Below are 20,753 nucleotides of genomic sequence, written 5' to 3'. Positions count from 1 at the left end.
TGGAACCAATTTATTTTGCGTCCCTAGAAATGACTTTCAGTATTTTATATTTCCAGCAAAAAAAATTATTTTTAGCATGAATAACATAAAAACAGTTTACATACTGCACACCAGAGCCATTGCCATGCGAAAGAGCTTGAACTGACACTTCATCCCTGACCAGTTCTGTAGAAGCGAGGGAGAGAAACATCAAATTAGGAGATAAGAGTACAAAATTGGTAGTAGGTAAGAGAGAAAGCACATCAGTATTCTTTCTTAGACTGTTCTGGTGTTGTTCCAGGGAATTGGTTTTGGTACCCCATTTTATCAAGGTTGCTTCAAACTGAAATGGAAATTTGTTCTGGCATTTTCCGTGATGATGTGATGATCAGAGCTGGCATAGGGAGAAGCATTAGCACCTGTGACACATCAGCTAATTCAAGGTCAGTCTTGCTGTTTTGCATGTAATATTCTAAATAATAACTGAGTTAGTTTTGATTTGACCTGATGAGAGATCAGTTTTTTTTTTGTGTGAACAAACTATGTGTAATCTGAGTCCTGACCATGTAACAGTGCTGACACAAAAAAATCTATCTGAAATGCTGAGCAAGTACAGGAGGGTTCATGATCTGATCAGGGAGAACTATGGACAGCCTCAGTGTTAATATTTAATGGCTGTGACCAGGTCATTATGCAGTACAAAATACCTCCATTCACTTAGAGATAAGGTCTAAGGTCTAAGCACAGAGGTCTTTGATTGGTCAGCGAAAGAGAGGGAGGAGCAACATAAAAGACTTGAGTTTAATAATAATAATGCGTTACATTTATATAGCGCTTTTCTAGGTACTCAAAGCGCTTTTACATATGGAAGGAGGAATCTCCTCAACCACCACCAATGTGCAGCATCCACCTGGATGATGTGACGGCAGCCATATTGCGCCAGAACGCCCACCACACACCACACACCAGCTTATTGGTGGAGAGGAGACAGAGTGATAGAGCCAATCAGTATATATATATATATATATATATATATATGGGGATGATTAGGAGGCCATGATAGACAAAGGCCAATGGGTAAATTTGGCCAGGATGCCGGGGTTAAACCACTACTCTTTTTTCAAAGGACATCCTGGGATTTTTAATGACCACAGAGAGTCAGGACCTCGGTTTAACGTCTCATCCGAAGGACTGTGCTCTTTGACAGTATAGTGTCCCCGTCACTTTACTGGTGCGTTAGGACCCACACAGACCACAGGGTGAGCACCCCCTGCTGGCCTCACTAACACCTCTTCCAGCAGCAACCTAGTTTTCCCAGGAGGTCTCCCATCCAGGTACTAACCAGGCTCAACCCTGCTTAGCTTCAGTGGGCAACCAGTCTTGTGCTACAGGGTGATATGGCTGCTGGTTGCTAAAGATGCTATTTAACATGCGTATATCATATGGATGGCTAAAACTCTTGTAACAAGAGCCTAACAATCTTTTAGCTATTTGATGATCTGAGAATATTAATGGGAACAGCTGTGTATGAAATAAAGGCAAAAAAAAAGGCCTATGAATAACGCACATACACGTCAGATAGGGTTAATAGCTTGAGTTATTGTGTAATTTTTGTGACAAGAGAAATCAGGCCGATCTTCACACTCATTATTTATCCTGACACAAGTCTGAGTCATGGGCTTCCTGTTTTTTTTTTTTTTTCAAAAGAGAATTTAAACAGGACCTGAATGAAGATTGAAGTCTATAATCTAAATAAACCACTATATGGCACCATTGTGATAAATTGATTTTTTATTTTAATTTCTAGGCAATGTCACAAATTGATGCTGAACAAATTTCATTTTCTAGAGCAAAACCTGATCACAATTCCTCAAAAAGGAAAATAGTGATTTCTCAATTACCATGACGACATTGGCGAGGTGGGCAGAGACCAGAGCATAGACTCCCCCTGATGATCCGACCACAGGTGCTGTCATGTCCGTCACTGATACAGCCAATGAACCTGCAGGAAGACAAGACAAGTCACAATAACACAAACATGTTGAGGATATTTTCACCAATACTTTCTCTTTCTTAGAAACTGGAGCCAAAATCACTTGAAATTAATCCATTGTTAACAATTGAACAAATGACAGCAAATATGAGTCAAGAGATGGCAGATTGAAAGAATATCAATGAAAAATCACAAATTTGAATCTGTCACAAAGCTATTATAAGCTCATAAGACATTCTGCCTAAGATAATAAGGGGTTGGAAATAAATAAAGATGACAAAATTGTCATTTTGGTCGCAACTTATGTTACAGTAGGTGTCTTTAATAAAATGTTCTCACATAAAAAATGCAAGATACAATATTGCCTACACTGTTAAAAATTGCTGTAGTTTTTACAGTAAATATTTACAATAGACTACTGTATTTTTACATTTACAGTATTACTGTATTTTGCCATGTGGGAGCATGCATGTTCCTATGACAGTAAATGCTACTGGATATCATGCATACCATTGTAATTTATTTTATTTATTTTTTTAAGAAGAAAAAAAAACGGTTGCAAAAGTTTTGGCGCTTCACAATTCAATAACACTAAAGTAATAGTCAACTGTAATAAATACAGCCTTTTTTTAGCGAATTATTTACACCATTTAAACTCTGACATTTGATTATATAACGTACACCTCTAGTACTTTAAAACTGTTGGCTTTTAAAAAACTCCAATGATTAAACAACGACATCGGCGTAGTGCAGTGCGTGTGATGTCATTTCGTCAATCGTCATCTTCAGTGGACATCTTGGGAGTTGGGACTTTCCCCGCGCTGCATCATCACAACTCAATTTTCGCGCTCACCTCATGGGCTACGTTTACCGGAGGAGGACCTCGATTGAGAGTGAGACGACGAGGTGTGTAACGTTAGTAATTCATGCTTTATTGTAAACGTGAAATCCTGTTACATCCACAATATATTAACTATTATTTTTATTTTGTGACGTTGCAAAATGGATAATCTAGATTATTTGTCCAATTTTATGATACTGAATTTGCTTGAGTCCAAACACAGATGAACGATTAGCTGGCTAACGTTAACTGTTATTTTCTTCACCGTGAAAGTGTGGCTGGGCTGTCATTTTTTTACGATTACATTTTTGATAACTGTTCGGTATAAAATGATTTTACATTGTTGTTGGTAACATGTAAGCTTTTAAACATTGCAATTAAATTGTGTAGGTTTTTTGCAACTAAATAGTGTTTAACTTGACTGCCAAGCCATTAGCTAATGTAATAGCACGTTTTTGTTCAATTTAAGATGGTGTAATGAAGTATTTTCTGTTTTAGTTTTATGTTAATATTACTTGTAAGGGTGCTTGGTATTCATATTTGTAATTTAGTTGTTAAATAGAAAGTACATTGGTATTTGCTGTGCACATGCTTTCTTGCTGTGCATTTATTAGCTTGTGAAGTTTTTATTTATTTATTTTATTATATTTTAAATCAGGATTTAGATGTGGTGTACCTGATTGCCCACATATTTTGTCTCTCTCAGTAAATTTCTACTGAAGGAATGTCTGGAGCCGATAGAGGAGAACTTCACAAGTTGATGGAGGTCACATATTACCGTCAGCGCCTCCTCCGCCACTGTCTGAACTAAAGAACTCATGGCGTTATCTGTTTTGTCTGAAGGGGATCTTTTTACATTTCCAATTGCTTACTGACATCTCACTGCTACAAAAAATCATGGAGAGCATTGAAGGTAAAGGAAAGAGGATTCTAAGATTTTTTCAAGAAAAGCCAACAAGCAATGAGGTGTGTGCTGTTCTGTCGAAGTATCAAGAGGGAAATTCTCTGGTCCTGTGCATCTTGCAACTCTTAATGGCCCATTTTAAAGAGAGAACAGAATCCCTTCTAATTGAAGCTGATGTAAGTATAACATTTAGATTTTTAATGTCTTAAAGATTTAATTGTAATGCTAAATTAATTTTTGTTTTTCTTAGGCAGCAGCAACTGCAGCCGACATGGAAAGAGATGGATTACCGGATTCACCCGCACTGATCATCCAAGGTTTATTGCTTTACTTTGTGTGTCTTTATCTAAAAATAAAAAAATACATCATGATTTACTCACCCACAAGCCATCCTAGGTGTATATGACTTTTTTCTTTCAGACAAATACAATCAGTTATTTTAAAGAATGTCCTGGCTCTTCCAAGCTTTATAATGGCAGTGAATGGAGGATGAGATTTTAATATAACTCCGATTGCAATTGTCTGAAAGAAGAAAGTAATTTACTCCTAGGATAGCGTGAGTAAATCATGGTAATTTTCACTTCATTTAATTATTTTCAGACTATCCCTTTATCATGAGCTACCCATGAACCATACTTTTACAACACTTATTAATCTATGGCCTGCCATATTTTTTTTATTTTTTATAGGTGAATCCATGACCCCAAACAAGTGGATGTTGTCAGTCGAAAGGGAAGTTGTCCTGGGCCCATTTTCAGAGACATTTGTTGAGGGCCTGGCAGCATTGTTTGCGACCTATTTCAACTTAAATCTTGCTTATCAGGATGACGCTGCATGCACGCTGGAATTTATTCAGAGGTATTTCAGAGCATAAAATCTTACTCAGTATTTATTGTGGACTTTCAAATTTTCTTGACTTTTTTTTTTTAGGTTTTCAATTTAGGATAGTTTATCAGGATTAGATATTTTATGTAAAAGTTTTCAAATGAACAACAAAAAATTGCTAACCACACACTGAATAGAGAATTATTTTATTCACTGCATGAATAACTAAATCTAAAATTACTAAAATTAAATGTGTATAATAATGATATAATCTGTACATTTTGTTTATTGTAACATGTAAGGCTAAATATTTTTATATTAAAATTTTGGATAAAATTAAATATGACCCTAACTCTTCATTAATTGGAATTAAATGTAATTTATGAGTTGTATGACAAATTTTGTATTTTATTGTTTAAGTGTATACTGTTTTTTTGATAATTGGATGTTGTGTGTTTTTTTTCACAGAGGACTTAACCCGGGAACTGGATCAAAAGTTGCTGCTGGAAACAAGAAAATGCATGGAATGAACCCACATGTATGCACACTGTTACGGAAACTAATGGACTTTGAATGGCTTGCCATTTAAACAAAAGTATTCCAATGGAATTGATACAAGAGACTCTGACCTGATTTCCAAGTTCATGGCACTTCAAAGCCCTTTGAAACTGCATTGATTTGGACTTCAACATGCTGGTTGCGACTGAAATCCATTGTGTGGATACAAATCCTGAAATGTTTTCCTCAAAAAACTTTATTTATTTTCCACTGAAGAAAAAAGACATGAACATCTTGGATGACATTGGGGTGAGTAAATTATCAGGAAATTTTCATTTTTAGGTGAACTAATCCTGTTCTCAGTGGTTCTTTCCAAGGCTAAAGCCTTTCATTTAATCTCCATTTTTGTTTCTCCAAATATATTTTGGAATCTGGTGCTTATGTTAAATACCCATTATTGCACAATAAATTTGTTATATTAATGAAAACCTGTTATTGTGAGTTTTATTTGACAAAAAGGCTGAAACTTACAGCAAACGTATACACACAGCAGTGAAAAATCTCAAATAGTGAATTGAATTCCACAGCAAATGCTCTAATTTACTGTAAAATGTATAGCAGTACATGTAAGTTCATTGTTGCTCTTGTAATTTCTCTTGCATTAATAAACATTATTTCGACTGTAATTTTAGTTACAGCTGTAAAAACAATTTTACAGCATATATAAGGCAGTGTGCTGTGTTTTTTACGGTACAATTGTAGTTAATGATTTACAGTGCTCTTGGAAATTTTACAGTCTTACTGGCAACCAAAGTTGCCAGTAAGTTACTGTAAATTTTACAGTACAATTGTAGTTAATGATTTACAGGACTCTTGTAAATTTTACAGTCTTACTGGCAACCAAAGTTGCCAGTAAGTTACTGTAAATTTTACAGTAAATTTTTTACAGTGTACTTATTGTGTTTATGTTATATTGTAAAACACTTTTGCTGCTATTGAGGAGGGAGGTAAGGTTAGAGACAGGTTTAATGCTATGGTTAGGTTTAATGGTGGGTTAAGGTGTAAGGGAAGGGTCAGCAGTTTACTTGTAATATGTAGTGTATCAGCAGTGCAATTATAGATGTAATTACAGAAATGAATTACAGCTGTAGTAACATGCAGGTATTTTTTTTAAATATAAGTATAATTTAAAAAACAGTATGCAAAATAAATGCACTGTATCATATTATTAATTTAAATAGTACATAGTAGTTAAAGACACTTAATATAAAGTGGGACTGCAATTATTAAACTATTCCTTTAATGTGGGTGTTTTAAATGAAACTCAATTTACTGCATCACTGTGGAAATTTTTATTCATAACACAAGCCTCTTGACTTGAGACCCGCAGAGACCAGACTGCAGAGTCTCATAACATATCAGCAGATTTATCGAAATCCAGATAAAGGATTTATTTTCAAATATTTACAAAATTTATATTTTCGGTTTAAATTGCGTTCTGTGGAGGGGGTGCTGGTGCGGTGAGGGCAGTCAGACTACCAGCAACATGTGAGAAGTGCTGGTACGCATGTGCAGTGTACCAGTGCATACCGGCCCACTTCGAGCACTGTAATGAAAACAAACAAGTAAGTTCTGCTTCTGAGGAAAATCAGGCATCGGTTCTGACCATGTTATTTGGATATGGCAACAAACCAAGGCAACAAACACAAACACAGAAAACTGAATTTAACCGTAATAGATGCTACTGAAGAAAAGAGCAACAAGTGAATATGTGTAAAAATCTAATGGCTGTATGCGGAGATGAAAGCAAACTGTCACGATTATGTTCTGTTTGGTTCATTCCTGTCGTTCCTTTTAGTCTCTATGGTTACTAATCAGTTAATTCTCGTCCAGCTGATCCCATTTAGTTCCTTCATGTTCCTTGTGTATAAAAACCTCCTGTTTGGTTCAATTTGTTGTCGGTCATCTTCTATGTTTAAGTGGTTGTGTTTATATTATTCTCCAATGAACTCCTGTGTTTCTATCATTGGATTTAATAAAGACTGTTGTGTTTATTCTCCTTCATCGTGCGATGTATCTACACAGCCAGATCGTAACACAAACACGCAACCTCTGATTACTATATCAAGTTTCTCTAGGCAGAGAGTGCCAGTGTCTTATAAAAATGTAATTACAGGATGTACATTCAAATTCACACACAGTGAATGCACACTTACCCATTGTGATCAGACCTACACACTGCTGCTGCTGATTGCTGTGTAAGAATGTGAAATACTAGTAGACGAATGTGACTCCTCAATGTGCTGTTCCATCTTTATTTGGTCACATGCACATTAAAGTATTACCCTGGTAATCCAGAGTGTCGAGTAATGATGCTTATTAAATATGCCCCTCGATCTGAGCTGCACCAATCACATCGGGTTATCTGATATAGACGGGCCAGAGGCGAGCTAAACAGATGACGACAGCACTGTGACGTCGAAGTCATTAGTAAACATTGCAACATGGCTATGGACGAGTACCAGTTGTTTGAAACGACTTTGGCCGCTACAATGAACGAGTTAGACTTGGCTTTTTATCTAAAACAGGAACAGAAGACGCCGCTCGAATCGTTCCTTTGCAAGAAGGATGTTTTTGCTGTTTTGCTGACCGGATACGGTAAGAGTATAATCTACCAGTTAGCTCCGCTGGTAGCGAAGCGTATGGGGTTTATTGTTGTGATTGGTCGTAGTGTTATCCAATTGCGTGCAGTGAGATTTTCAAATGCATGCTTGGTGCCGCCCCTCGAGCGGGCCGATTTTCATTAGTCGACGCCAGACCATTAATCTTTTAGATTTAGGTCTGGATTTCCAGGCTATTAAAGTATAGCTTAAGTGCACAAATTTTTAATGTACTAACAGCCTATCTATGTGGTAATAATGGCACTTTAAATGTACAATGTGGGTGATTTATTTGCAATAACAAAATTAAAGAACTTTATTCCTTTTCCTACCACCAGACATTAAAAGCATAGTTCACTGAAAAAAAAGTCATCATTTACTCACCCTCATGTGAGTTACACAAGGATGTAAACACATATTTATGATTGAGGAGAAGCAAATTTAATAATGTAAGAATGAACCTTGGAAAAAACAAAATTGACTATTAAGGCCTGTTCACACCAGGAACGATAACTATAACGATAATGACAAAGATATAGTTCTAAAAAACGTTTTAAATATAAAAGAATAGCATTGTCAACACCACAACTATGGGCCCTATTTTAACAATCTAAGCGCATGGTTTAAAGCGCACAGCGTAAGTGCACTTAGGGCGTGTACGAATCCACTTTTGCTAGTTTAACAACAGGAAAAATGGTTGGCATGCCCAGCGCAAGGTCTAAAAGGGTTGCCCCTATTCTCTTAATGAGTAATGTCAAGTCAAGTCAAGTCAAGTCATCTTCATTTATATAGCGCTTTTAACAATGTAGATTGTTCCAAAGCAGCTTTACATTGATAATAGGAAATTAAAGTAAAGTGTTTTGGCTTTATAGCAGCTCTAGAATAAAGTTATTGTCCAGCTAAAGTTAGTTTGATTGGTTCACTTCCGTCACAACGATCATTAGTTATTAACTTAGGGGCCGCTAACACGACACCATTTTAACAGAAAACTCTTAAGTTCTTACTGCGCAAACTTCAAAAACGCGAACCAGTGAGAACGCCGATGGCGTGCACATGCACATTACGAGTTCAGTCTACAGGTATGCGCGTTTGAATATATGTGTGCAGGTGTGTAGTCCTTCCCTAAAAATCAACCCTCAACATACAACTTGTCTGGCCTTAAAATTAATAATACAGAATTTGTATCTCTTCCACGTAGCCACGCGAACCGGAATTATACCGACAACGCTTTATCTGTACAGAGGTAAAGGGAGGGGAGGGAGGCCTTCACAGGGAAGAGCCTAGTTGACATTTCAGGACTGTGCCGTCGTCGCGTCCAGGTGCAGGTCCTTCAACAGATCTGGATACAGCCTGGATCCAGCGGACTGCGGTAAACCTCGGGATAAACAAGACTAATATTAGCGTAGACGCCATTCTTCTTATGATGTAACGAGTACATCAGGATTTATGGGAAGTGTTCCCGGTTCCGGCTGACCTAATCTATGCAGCCTAACATTGAACTATAAAAGTCTATAATGTATTATGTGTATGCTAGGTCAAAGAGATGTGTTTTTAGTCTAGCTTTGAACTGACAGAGTGTGTCTGCTTCCCAGACAATGTTAGGAAGACTGTTCCAAAGTTTTGGTGCTAAATAGGAAAAGGATCTACCGCCAGCAGTTGATTTTGATATTCTAGGTATTATCAACTGGCCGGAATTTTGAGATTGCAACAGACGTGAAGGACTATAATGGCTCGTTTCCACTGAGCGGTACGGTACGGAACGGTACGCATTTATTAGCGTTTCCACTATCAAAAGTTGTGAATGGTACCAAAATGCCGAACCGTACCGTACCACTTTTTAGGTACCCTTCCATTGGGGTACCTAGCACAGTGGAACGTTACTAAAAGGTGGAGCTAGACTCACTGCAGGACGTTGATTGGTTGACAGGGAATCGTCACTTGCGCGTGCCACAAGGGGAATGACAACATAAGAAGCGCCATTTTTTAATATACAGTTTAATATAATACTACTGTTACTGTATCACGAAATGTAATTTTAAGAGTTTTTCAGGCGAGAATGTAGTTGTTTAAAGCTCAAATCTGTGGTTTATTTATAAAGATGACTTTTTTTCCCCTGGTTGTGAGATCCATGCGGTCAGCGGGCGCTCGGCGCTCATGTTTCCCGGCTGGATGAGCCTTTCCTCGGCTAGTTCTTCTGACGTTCGCCGCTGACGGTAGTGGTTAAACATGAGATATAATTCGTCTTGTGTAGACCTAACGGGCGATCTTTGGTCTCGTGAATATATAATTCGTTCCCTGTCGTTTTGGCTGAGGGCTAAGTTTAGTTTCATATTAACGTTATAGGCTATTTGTATTTAACTTTACTGTTGTAATGTTAGACTAGAGCGCTGCATTTGGATATTTGACTGAATTGTTTGCTTTATGTCTTATTGTATAGCTTCTTGTACCTTTTACTTAAACTTTTATATTGGCTATTATTGATAAAACTGAAATTTTTAGTAGTTGGATTCTTACTGATTGTATGGGGTGGACAGGTCTTTATGCAGCTAACGACCTCAAACAGGTGAATCTAATTTAGGATAATAAATGGAGTGGAGGTGGACATTTTAAAGGCAGACTAACAGGTCTTTGAGGGTCAGAATTCTAGCTGATAGACAGGTGTTCAAATACTTATTTGCAGCTGTATCATACAAATAAATAGTTAAAAAATCATATATTGTGATTTCTGGATTTTTTAGATTATGTCTCTCACAGTGAACATGCACCTACGATGACAATTTCAGACCCCTCTATGATTTCCAAGTGGGAGAACTTGCAAAATAGCAGGGTGTTCAAATACTTATTTTCCTCACTGTATAGAGCTGAGTATCATCAGCATAACAGTGAAAACTAATTCCATGCTTCCTAATGAAGGGTAGCATAAACAGAGTGAAAAGCAACAGTCCTAGTACTGAGCCTTGTGGTAGCCTTTTCTAGTATCTTTGACAGAAAAGGTAGATTCGAGATTGGCCTGTAATTGACTAATTCTGTACGATCAAGTTGCGTTTTTTTAACAAGCGGTTTAATCATAGCCAGCTTAAAAGTTTTTGGTACGTATCCTAATGACAAAGATGAATTAATGATATTAAGAAGAGGATCTATGACCTCTGGCATCTCTTTCAGTAGCTTAGTCGGTATAGGGTCTAACATACATGTTGTCGATTTAGATGATTTAATGAGTTTAACGAATTCTTCCTCTTCTATAGCAACGAATGAATAAAATTTTTCCTTAGGGACACTACAATTGCACTGCCTGATGCGATACTGTAGTAGATGGTTGCATAGTTATAATTTTCTCCCTGATATTATCAATCTTATAAGTGAAGAAGTTCATAAAGTCATTACTGCTGTGCTGCTTGAAAACTTCTGGGCTTGAAGCTTTATTTTTTGTTAGTTTAGTCACTGTTTTCAAATAAATACCTAGGGTTTTGTTTATTTTCTTCTAATAGGGTTGACAAATAAGCGGATCTAGCAGCTTTTAAGGCCTCTCTGTATGCAATCAAGCTCTCTTTCCATGAAATGCGAAATACCTCTAGTTTTGTTTTCTTCTAGTTGCGCTCCATTTTTATGGCTGCTCTCTTAAGGGCCTGAGTGTGCTCGTTGTACCACGGCGTTGGACTATTTTCTTTAATCTTCTTTAAGTGCAACGGAGCAACTGTTTCTAAAGTGCAGGAAAAGAAAGAGTTAAAAGTTTCTGTCGTAGATGAAACTGATCAGGAAGATTATTAATAAAGCAATCTTTATTTTTACTATATTTACGACATCAGATGCATGAGGTGCACCAACACTTCAAAATAATTATATTTGAAACTAGACTTCTTAGTAATTCTAAAAATATTACTATAAATTACAGCAACACTTCCCCCTTTGCCTTTCAAACGAGGCGCAAAGAGGAGGCGTGTTCCGGCGCAAACGTTCCCTGGTGCTATTTTGCAGGTTTAGAAAACAATTCCGCCACTGACCAGGAAAAACCTAATCTAAAGTCAGTGGCGCGTTGAGCATTTTATTCATATGCTATTTTATGGGTGCATGCTTGGCCATAATCAATGTAGCATGCACTTTGCTTATCTCATCTACACACAGACGCAGCAGTTCTCATTTTTTAGAAAACCATACATTATTACAAGGAAAAATATTAACACACGAGGGAAATCATTGTTGTGTCCATGAAGATGTGAAAAAAATAGGCATACATCTAGCTTACACATTTACCCAAATTATTATACGCCTGTTTAACCGAAGCTAATTTGGGTGGGTTTCTCCCATCCCCAATGTCACTTCTCTGTCTTTTATGGCCCTGACGAGAGCGTCGGTCAGGAGCGGCTTTGAACCGCTCCTGGCGTGCACCGGGCAAATCCGCCGTTATAATAGCAATCCACCATGGAACAAGCGCGCCTGCTCTTAAAGGGAATGTGAGATGTCGCTCTGATTGGTTTATTTCACGTTACGCCCAAACCACACCTATGAATAATGAAGCTACTTCAGACCAACCCATTTTAGATTTGCGTCGGGCGCAAGAGTCATTTATCCCGCCGGTATAATAGCAACAGCGCCCAAGACCCACCCACAAAGTTACTTGCGTTTCGCGCTCGATACTTGCGTTTCAGATCGTTAAAATAGGGCCCATAGTCTGTAATCATATCATTAACAATAAGTGCTTTTGAAGTAAAGGATCTAATATTCAGCAACCCAAGCTTTATCATTTGCTCATTTGTATTATCATGGGTGTGTTTTGGGTGTAACGTGCAATATACCAAACAGAATCTTCTTCCACTCCCTTTAAAAGCCAGTTGTGCTAGTGCCATGGCGAATTCACTATTTACATGTTGGAATTTGAAAGCGGAAAAACTGAATGCTTCTCTAGCGAGGAAAGTGTACACGCGTTGTGGACCCGCCTATAGGCGCACATTACTAAAGTGCTCTTTAAAAATAAAATAAAAAATATTGCGCCATTGACTTTAGACCAGGTTTCAGTTGGTCAAGGACGCAGTATATTTCAGTTGCCACAAAATAGCAACGCGCCAACAATGCGCCTGAACACACCTCGTTTTCAGACCAGCATGCCCATGGGCGCACAAATGGGCGCAAATGCATTTGCTATTTAAACAACATGGCGCAGGACGTGAAAATGATAACTGCGTCGGGCTGAAACTAGCAAAAAACCCTTGTGTTGTGCCTGGCGCTGAATTGCGCCAGGTGTATAGGGCCATATAACGATAAGGACACAGAAAAACAATATCATTTAATGATTTTTTTCCAGCTGATGAATGATAAAAACATTGACAGCCAATCAGAATCCATTCCGATTTTAAGAGCTCAAGCAATTAAAGCAGCAGAGGGCAAAACTTCACACAGTGTGAAGTTTTTCTCTCTGTCACTCAGTTTAGGGCTAATAATCAGAACAGTTAAGTCATCTGGTATTATAATTCACAGGTATTTGACAAATAGTACAATATAAGATTAACCAACTTCACATAACCAAACCTGTTTATATACCCTGCAAGCTCTACAAACAGCCATTAGCATTTCAACTTCTTACTGGAGTCTTCTCCAAAATATTCTAGAAATGTATGACTAATTTCCCAGCTCTGCTGCTTTACTGCTGCAGTAAAGTGAGGGCTGGGGTTAAACTTCTCCCTCGGTGTATGACATCTGCTGCTGATTCCCCAGGAGAACACACACACACTGATATTAGCTGCTAATGTCATCAGGGAGAATGAAATGACATTTCCACTTCAAATCAAATCCTACAGCTGATGGAAAATGCAGGTGGGTTTCCCCTCCTTTCTTCTCTCCTTTGGTCTGCACCTTTCTCACTTTCACTACCTGTGCCTCTTTATCTCTCTGTTTTTCTTGCATTCTCCTTTCTTTTTTTTACCTCACTGTTCCTCGCAGCAGGGGTTTCAGACTGTTGTGAGAGGTTTTCTAATGTTGGAAAAGCTCAGAGTGTTTGTAGTGTTTAATCAGCTTTCCATTTGTTAATCTTCACAAGTCTGAAAGCACATGGCTGGACCATGGATATAATTATATAATCATCATGTTATACCAACATGTTTGCTCCAATCCATCTTTCTGGGATTTCTACTTGATTTTATGAGTTTTCAGGATTTCAACTTTGTTTATGTCATTAGTTTAAACACAAGTAAACTGAGAGTGGCTGGCCTCATTAAATCAAAACTGTGTTAGTTTTAAAGGGCACCTATTATGCCCCTTTTTACAAGATGTAAAATTAGTCTCTGATGTCCCCAGAGTGTGTATGTGAAGTTTTAGCTGAAAATACCCCACAGATATTTTTTTAAAGCATGTTAAAATTGCCAATTTTAGGGGGTGAGCAAAAACTAGCCGTTTTTGTGTGTCCCTTTAAATGCAAATGAGCTGGTGCCTCTGGCATACTTTCAAGAAGAGGGCGGAGCTTCAAGAGCTCGCTCCAGTGCACTGAATGAAAATGTGAGAACAGAAACTGTATTAGCAGTGTTCAGTTCGAACCGGAGTCGGACAATAATCCCTACAGAGCCAGAGAATATATTGTGTATGGAGAGTTTAATCAAGAGCCAGAGAATATATTGTGTATGGAGAGTTTAATCACGGTTATAACTTATTTGTCATCTTGCTTTTATCCACTATTAGTACAAGCCTGTTTTAACGGACCCCGTCCAGATGATGGCCAAAAATGTACTGATGTGTTTTATGAAGTTTATTGTACTTCATACAATAGATGAAGCATTTGTTTTAGTCCAGAAAATCACCGTAAGAGCTGAGAAAAACAGTACAAGAAGTGCGCATTAAAGTCTTATCCATAAACTCTCTCTCTCTTCCTTGCATTATCATCAACATACACAGCGAATTTCACAAAAACACTTGTTACGTTACAACTAACAGTAAACAAATATATACAGACCTTTTCAGTGGGGGCTTAATAAACTGGTAAACTTTATATCCGTAAAACAACTCTGATGAACTGTAATAAAGTGCGTGCTCTCCCTTTCATTACTGCCGTGACTAGTATCGCTCCAGAGACTATAAGCTGGATCACAAACAGTTTGTACAGATCCATCCTCGAGTAAAAACTTTTTAGCAAAGCCTGCTTTGTATGGACCATCGTTCACAAAGCAGTTTGGTGTAAAATGATTTGTGCAAACATAAACAAATTTAGGTAACTAGATTGGGGGCGCATTACCTTCAAAAACAAAAGTAATCCAATGCATCTTCAGCGGCTCTGATGTCAGGAGTACATGACGACTGCTGTGTTCATTTTTACATCCAACAACAAAACAATCAATCGCTTAGAAGACATTCTTGTCTACAGCTGCTCCTGCATCGAAACAATGGTGGACTGTGTACAGCTCACTCAGGGCAGGTCTATGCTAATATGGCAGTGTCAGTCAACAGTCGTGGGCAGGGCTTGTGCAAAAGTACGTCACATTGCCCAGAATCTGAAAATGGCTTGTTCTGAAACACTACTTATGATGTATGGAAATGTACAAACATCTATAAATAGCCTTAAACCTATTATGCAAAATTCACTTTTACATGGTGTTTGAACATAAATGTGTGTTGGCAGTGTGTGTACACAACAACCGTATAATGATAAAAATCCACCCAGTGCTTTTTTTTTAATCCCCCCTGTCGCCGGGTAGTTTATGAATGGCTCTAACTTCAATGGCGGCAGTCGAGACAGACTCTGGGTTGGGGAAAGAGTTTGCACACTCTGTGAAGACGGTTCTCTTGTTCGAGAGACCAGTCTGAGAGACTGATCATTGTTTGGGGTTTGCTGCTTTTGTGATCTTGCAGTTAAATCAGTTCTCTTTGTTTGTGCTCGAATGTATTTTGTGTTACTCTTGGTAACTTACGCGAATGTGCTTTGTGTTACTCTTGGTAACTTACGAGAATGTTTTGTGTTGCCCTTGGTAACTTACGTACGGTGACGCATTGCTGCCACATAGGCTACATATTATTTTTTCCCCTCAATTATGTCGTAATAACGAGATCTTATGTCGTTTTAACGACATCTTTTCTCGTAATAACGAGATCTTATGTCGTTAAAACGACATATTTTCTCGTAATAACGAGATCTTATGTCGTTTTAACGACATCTTTTTCTCGTAATAACGAGATCCATATGTCGTTAAAACGACATCTTTTTCTCGTAATAATGAGATGCTATGTCGTTAAAACGACATATTTTTTTGCCCTTATAAGGACATGTGTAGTCATGTACAAAATATGCTTTATCCACATAAAATTGACAGCCTATCGCGCCTTTATCACACTTTTACGTTCAAAAAGCTTAAGCAAATAGTAGCAGCCTCCAATCTTGCAAAATATCAATGAGGCCCTTTTTTTAAAAATATATTTTATATAGGCCTATAAGTTTTTTTTTTTTAATATGATATATTAGGCTATATAATAAGATTTATTTTGTTAATAGGCTATATCTTCATTACCTAGAGATATAATTAAACAAAAAGTAGTCAAAACACATCTAACAGAACATAGCCTAAGTTGTTTATTTTTTTTACAACATTGTGTTCTTATTTTGTTTAATTAACGAAATGTCAATCTTCATCTTTATAACAGAAGATACAATACAATACAAAAATCTTCAAGATGTATAACGGATTGTCACCTTATAAACAGTCCTTTGGAATGGAATAATAAACCCTTATAATAAAGAAAAAGCTTCAGTGATAAAGATCAAATGCTGTACACACAGAAAAGCAGATGAGCCCAGAATATGAACGCAATGCATTTAATTATACGTTAAGCGGTTTCCTTCCATAGAAACCCTTTATTATAAAGAAAATAAAGGTGGCTCTTAACGTGTCTTTCTATGGGAGGATGGGATTGCGGTGCAGCAAATCCTTTAAATGGTATTCAATGCAAAACAAAAATGAAAAATAGTAGGAGCCAATAAAATAAACAAATTATTGTGGCATTAATTAGCCCATAAACAATATTTATTTTAAAGCCTAAACGAATTTGTTTAAAGAAAAACACCAGCGCTGGGCGTTTATCTGTATAGGCTAAGTGTTTCAGCCGCCCTTTTCAAACTGGCGCAAGAAAATGCAATAGAATTTGATTTGTTAAACATGAAGAGGACTTATCAGTCTGGCATGGCCGCTCGCTCTAACGTAACCTAAATGTTCGCTATTATTAAGCGCATATCCGAGTGTTTGTGGGGAGTGTGGAGCGCGCACTGCATGACATGGATGCGCCGGTGCCATCACTCGCATTTTCCTATCAACAGTGGAAACAACTTAAAATACTCCATCATTTCTGGTCATACAGAAAATAATAATACATCAGTCGCAACTACTTTTATTTGTGTAAACTCACAACAACAAGCAAACGTTGTGCTTTTGTAAAATAAAAGAAAACGAACAGGGCGCGCTTTCATGATCTGTGAATTGGAGCGCGTCTCAAAAATGAACTGAAAAACAGTGTATAGACAAGCCTCACAGACATGAGAAATATAACTAACTATATAAAGTTTATTAAAAAAATGTCCACCAACGAAAAAAATCCAATCGAAAGCAAATACGGTACCATCTGATTATGTAATCCTGTCCGTATGAAAGGCGCATAGGCTACATTACAGCGGAGATGTATGGAGATACGTTTGCAGGGTGCCTAACCGCACTGATTTAGAAAAGACTAGTTCATTAATAAACAATTAAAATGATTCGTTATTTTTTTCAGACACATTTATTATATCATTAGCCTACTTTTGCCAGTGCTTTGCGGCAAGTTTTGCATGCGCTTGAGCGCGGAATACAGGCTATAGCCATATATGAACCCAGGATTTAATATAAACGTGTGATTAGTCCTAATTGCTTAAATGAATGACTACTAGTCTAGAAAATCCTTTAGTCTATGGCAACTCTAATCAATAGCCTACATTTAATATTTGACATTATTTAATTAGTAATTAGTATCCAGCTCTTTACATTAAATTAGTTGAGTTAGCATAATTAGTTAATGAACTTATAAAATAATAAAATAAAGTTTAAATTAAGATAATACCGGTAACCATATATTTCTTTATTCCACCACCACACAAAGGACTGTTTATAAGGTGACAATCCGTTACATGTGAAGATTGTATGGCTGTATCTTGAAGATTTTTGTATTGTATTGTATCTTCTGTTATAAAGACGAAGATTGACATTTCGTTAATTAAACAAAATAAGAACACAATGTTGTAAAAAATAAACAACTTAGGCTATGTTCTGTTAGATGTGTTTTGACTACTTTTTGTTTAATTATATCTCTAGGTAATGGAGATATAGCCTATTAACAAAAATAAATCTTAGGCTATATATAATATTATATAAAAAAAAACTTATAGGCCTATATAAAATATATTTTAAAAAAAGGGCCTCATTGATTAATTTTGCCTGATTGGGGGCTGCTACTATTTGCTTAAGCTTTTTGAACGTAGAAGTGTGATAAAGGCGCGATAGGCTGTCAATTTTATGTGGATAAAGGCATATTTTGTATATGACTACACATGTCCTTATAAGGGCAAAAAAAAAGATGTCGTTTTAACGACATAGCATCTCGTTATTACGAGAAAAAGATGTCGTTTTAACGACATAAGACCTCGTTATTACGAGAAAAAGATGTCGTTTTAACGACATAAGATCTCGTTATTACGAGAAAAGATGTCGTTAAAACGACATAAGATCTCGTTATTACGAGAAAAGATGTCGTTTTAACGACATAAGATCTCGTTATTACGACATAATTGAGTGGAAAAAATAGTATGTACTTACGTGCTTGCAGTGCCTGCTAAATGTTTGTTGCTGTCATGAAATCTTCATCTCAGTTCATCGTTCAACATTGTGTAGACTGACGGGAGAGGTTGTGAGTCAGGTAAGCAGGTCGCGACCTACATTTGCACACGTAGTTTACTGAGATGTATTAGACGCACTAGTGTTAGGAGTGGTGCTAATTATGTATGTTTTTGTTTTAGTCAGTATAGTTTAGTTATAGCGTCTTGTACGCTGAAGATGTTTCTTTCTACCTCTTTTGTTGATAGTTAGTTTAGTTCTTTAACTTTAGTTAAAGGGGCTTTTTGTTATATTCAGTTTTTGATTTAAGCACCACTCTCTTGCTCCTTCCTCTTCCCCAGATTACTAATTGTAAATATTCATTACTTTATTATTCTTCATTATATTTTTCCTTTGTTACTACATCACTTTATTGCAATTGAAGAATTAAAATCTTTCAACTCAGTTATGGATGGTTGTCTGTTCATTTTCAATTGCAATTCCCGTTACTATATTGACACACACATGCAAAACTTTTTTTTACGTCTAATAATATTCCTAGACAAATAACATCTAATTAACGAGGGACATAACATATTTGGGGGCTCGTCCTAACTTTTATATTGGTTATAAATAATATTATCTCGTGTAATATTTGTTTGTGTGTGTTTTTGTGTGGTGTGGGAAACTGCTCTGGAAAGGAAGTAGTGCATGTTGAAGTGAGTATGGTGGAATATTGACAATGAGTACTTTTGATTTGCAATCATTTATTGCTGATCCAACTTTAGAAATTTTTGATTGATGTAGAAAAGACGATTTGTTGCAGATAGCTGAATACTATCGCATTCCTGTGGTGAGGCAATCTCTAAAGCACATTATTAAGAATGAAATTTGGAAACACTTGGTCGAATTAAAAGTATTTTTATTTCCAGATGCGGATAGTGAGAAGGCTGGCATGTCGGCTGTGGAAAGACGTTTGACTAGTGTGGGAAGTTTGGAGGAAGCAAAAGGTGAGGATGCCGAGGTGGAGGTTGAGGCCGAGCCCAAGGCTGGCTTACCGCCCTTCTACCCACTTTCTCCGCCTTCCGTTGACTCTGGGGGTGATGCGCGACTGAGGGTCCGCCTAGCCCGAATCCAGATGGAAGCGCAGGAACGGGCTGAGACGCGCCAAGCCGAAATTAAGCTACGCCTAGAAATCCGTAAACTGGAAATTGAAGCTGAGACACAGGTGAAACTGCGGCAGCTCGAGTTGGATTCAGCGACGGTTGTCTCGGGCCGAACTGTGCAGTCTAATCCTGTTATTTCAGTAAATTCGGAAAATTCTGTGAGTGATGTTTCGACCACTACATTTGATGTTAGTAAACAGATCGCTTTAGTGCCTCACTTTAGAGAATCCGAAGTGGATGCGTATTTTGCTGCTTTTGAGCGTGTGGCTGCTGCACTTCGTTGGCCAAAAGAGGTTTGGTGTCTTTTACTACAATATCGATTAGTTGGAAAAGCACAGGAAGTCTGTTCTGCACTAACCTTAGAGGAAAGCATGCAATACGATATAGTAAAGAATGCTGTTCTTCGTGCATATGAATTGGTGCCTGAGGCATATCGGCAGCGTTTCAGGAACCATAAGAAGTCAGCTCAGACATTTGTGGAATTTGCCCGTGAGAAGGGAATTCTTTTTGATAAATGGTTGTCTTCTAACAACGTGCAAGATTTGAGTTCGTTGAGAGAGTTAATGCTTTTAGAAGATTTTAAGAATTGTCTTTCGGAACGAGTAGTCACGTACCTGAATGAGCAAAAGGTCACTATGTTATCACAAGCTGCGATTCTTGCGGATGAGTATGTGTTAACGCATAAGAGTGTGTTCGCTTTACCCCGACCAGAGAAAATAGTGAGTTCGTTTTCAACTCAAAATTCAAGTACCCGTGCTAAAACCAGTTCACCACAGAATAAAGAAACACGAGAATGTTTTTATTGCCACAAGATGGGACACCTTATTTCTGATTGTTTAGTGCTGAGACGTAAGACTCAGGCTCAGCAAGGACAGTTAAAGCCTGTTACTTTTGTGAAGACCGTGTCTAAAGCTGTTTTAGAGAAGGATGCGATTGACTCAGGGTTTAAACCATTTTTGTTGAAGGGGCTAATCTCCGTAAATGGTAAACCTGGAGAGCAGATAGAGGTACAAATCTTGAGGGATACGGGATCGATTCAATCATTTGTAGTCTCTGATGCACTTCCTTTGTCGGAG

General features: G+C 37.5%; 2 protein-coding genes across 6 annotated transcripts in view; one reads left to right on the top strand and one right to left on the bottom strand.

The window, feature by feature from the left end:
* rhbdl3 (rhomboid, veinlet-like 3) overlaps positions 1 to 20,753 on the bottom strand; it is a 125,820-nt gene that overhangs the window by 4,993 nt on the left and 100,074 nt on the right. For all 5 annotated transcript variants that reach the window (XM_084128049.1, XM_084128050.1, XM_084128053.1 and 2 more), the window contains 2 exons: positions 1,881 to 1,981; positions 105 to 165 (listed from right to left, as the gene is read on the bottom strand). In XM_084128049.1, coding sequence (XP_083984175.1) covers positions 105 to 165; positions 1,881 to 1,981 — 162 coding nt within the window. The remainder of the gene's footprint in view (positions 1 to 104; positions 166 to 1,880; positions 1,982 to 20,753) is intronic.
* Positions 2,429 to 5,524, top strand: LOC311091906 (uncharacterized protein). Its single transcript, XM_084128055.1, has 5 exons — positions 2,429 to 2,878; positions 3,520 to 3,893; positions 3,968 to 4,034; positions 4,407 to 4,575; positions 5,011 to 5,524. Exons 2-5 carry the CDS (start codon positions 3,711 to 3,713, stop codon positions 5,129 to 5,131), a joined length of 540 nt encoding a protein of 179 aa, XP_083984181.1. The 5' UTR covers positions 2,429 to 2,878; positions 3,520 to 3,710; the 3' UTR covers positions 5,132 to 5,524.

This window comes from Abramis brama (assembly GCF_963993115.1).
Source record: "Abramis brama genome assembly, chromosome: 11".
Taxonomy (NCBI): Eukaryota; Metazoa; Chordata; class Actinopteri; order Cypriniformes; family Leuciscidae; genus Abramis; species Abramis brama.
This window is presented reverse-complemented; position numbering and strand designations above follow the sequence as displayed.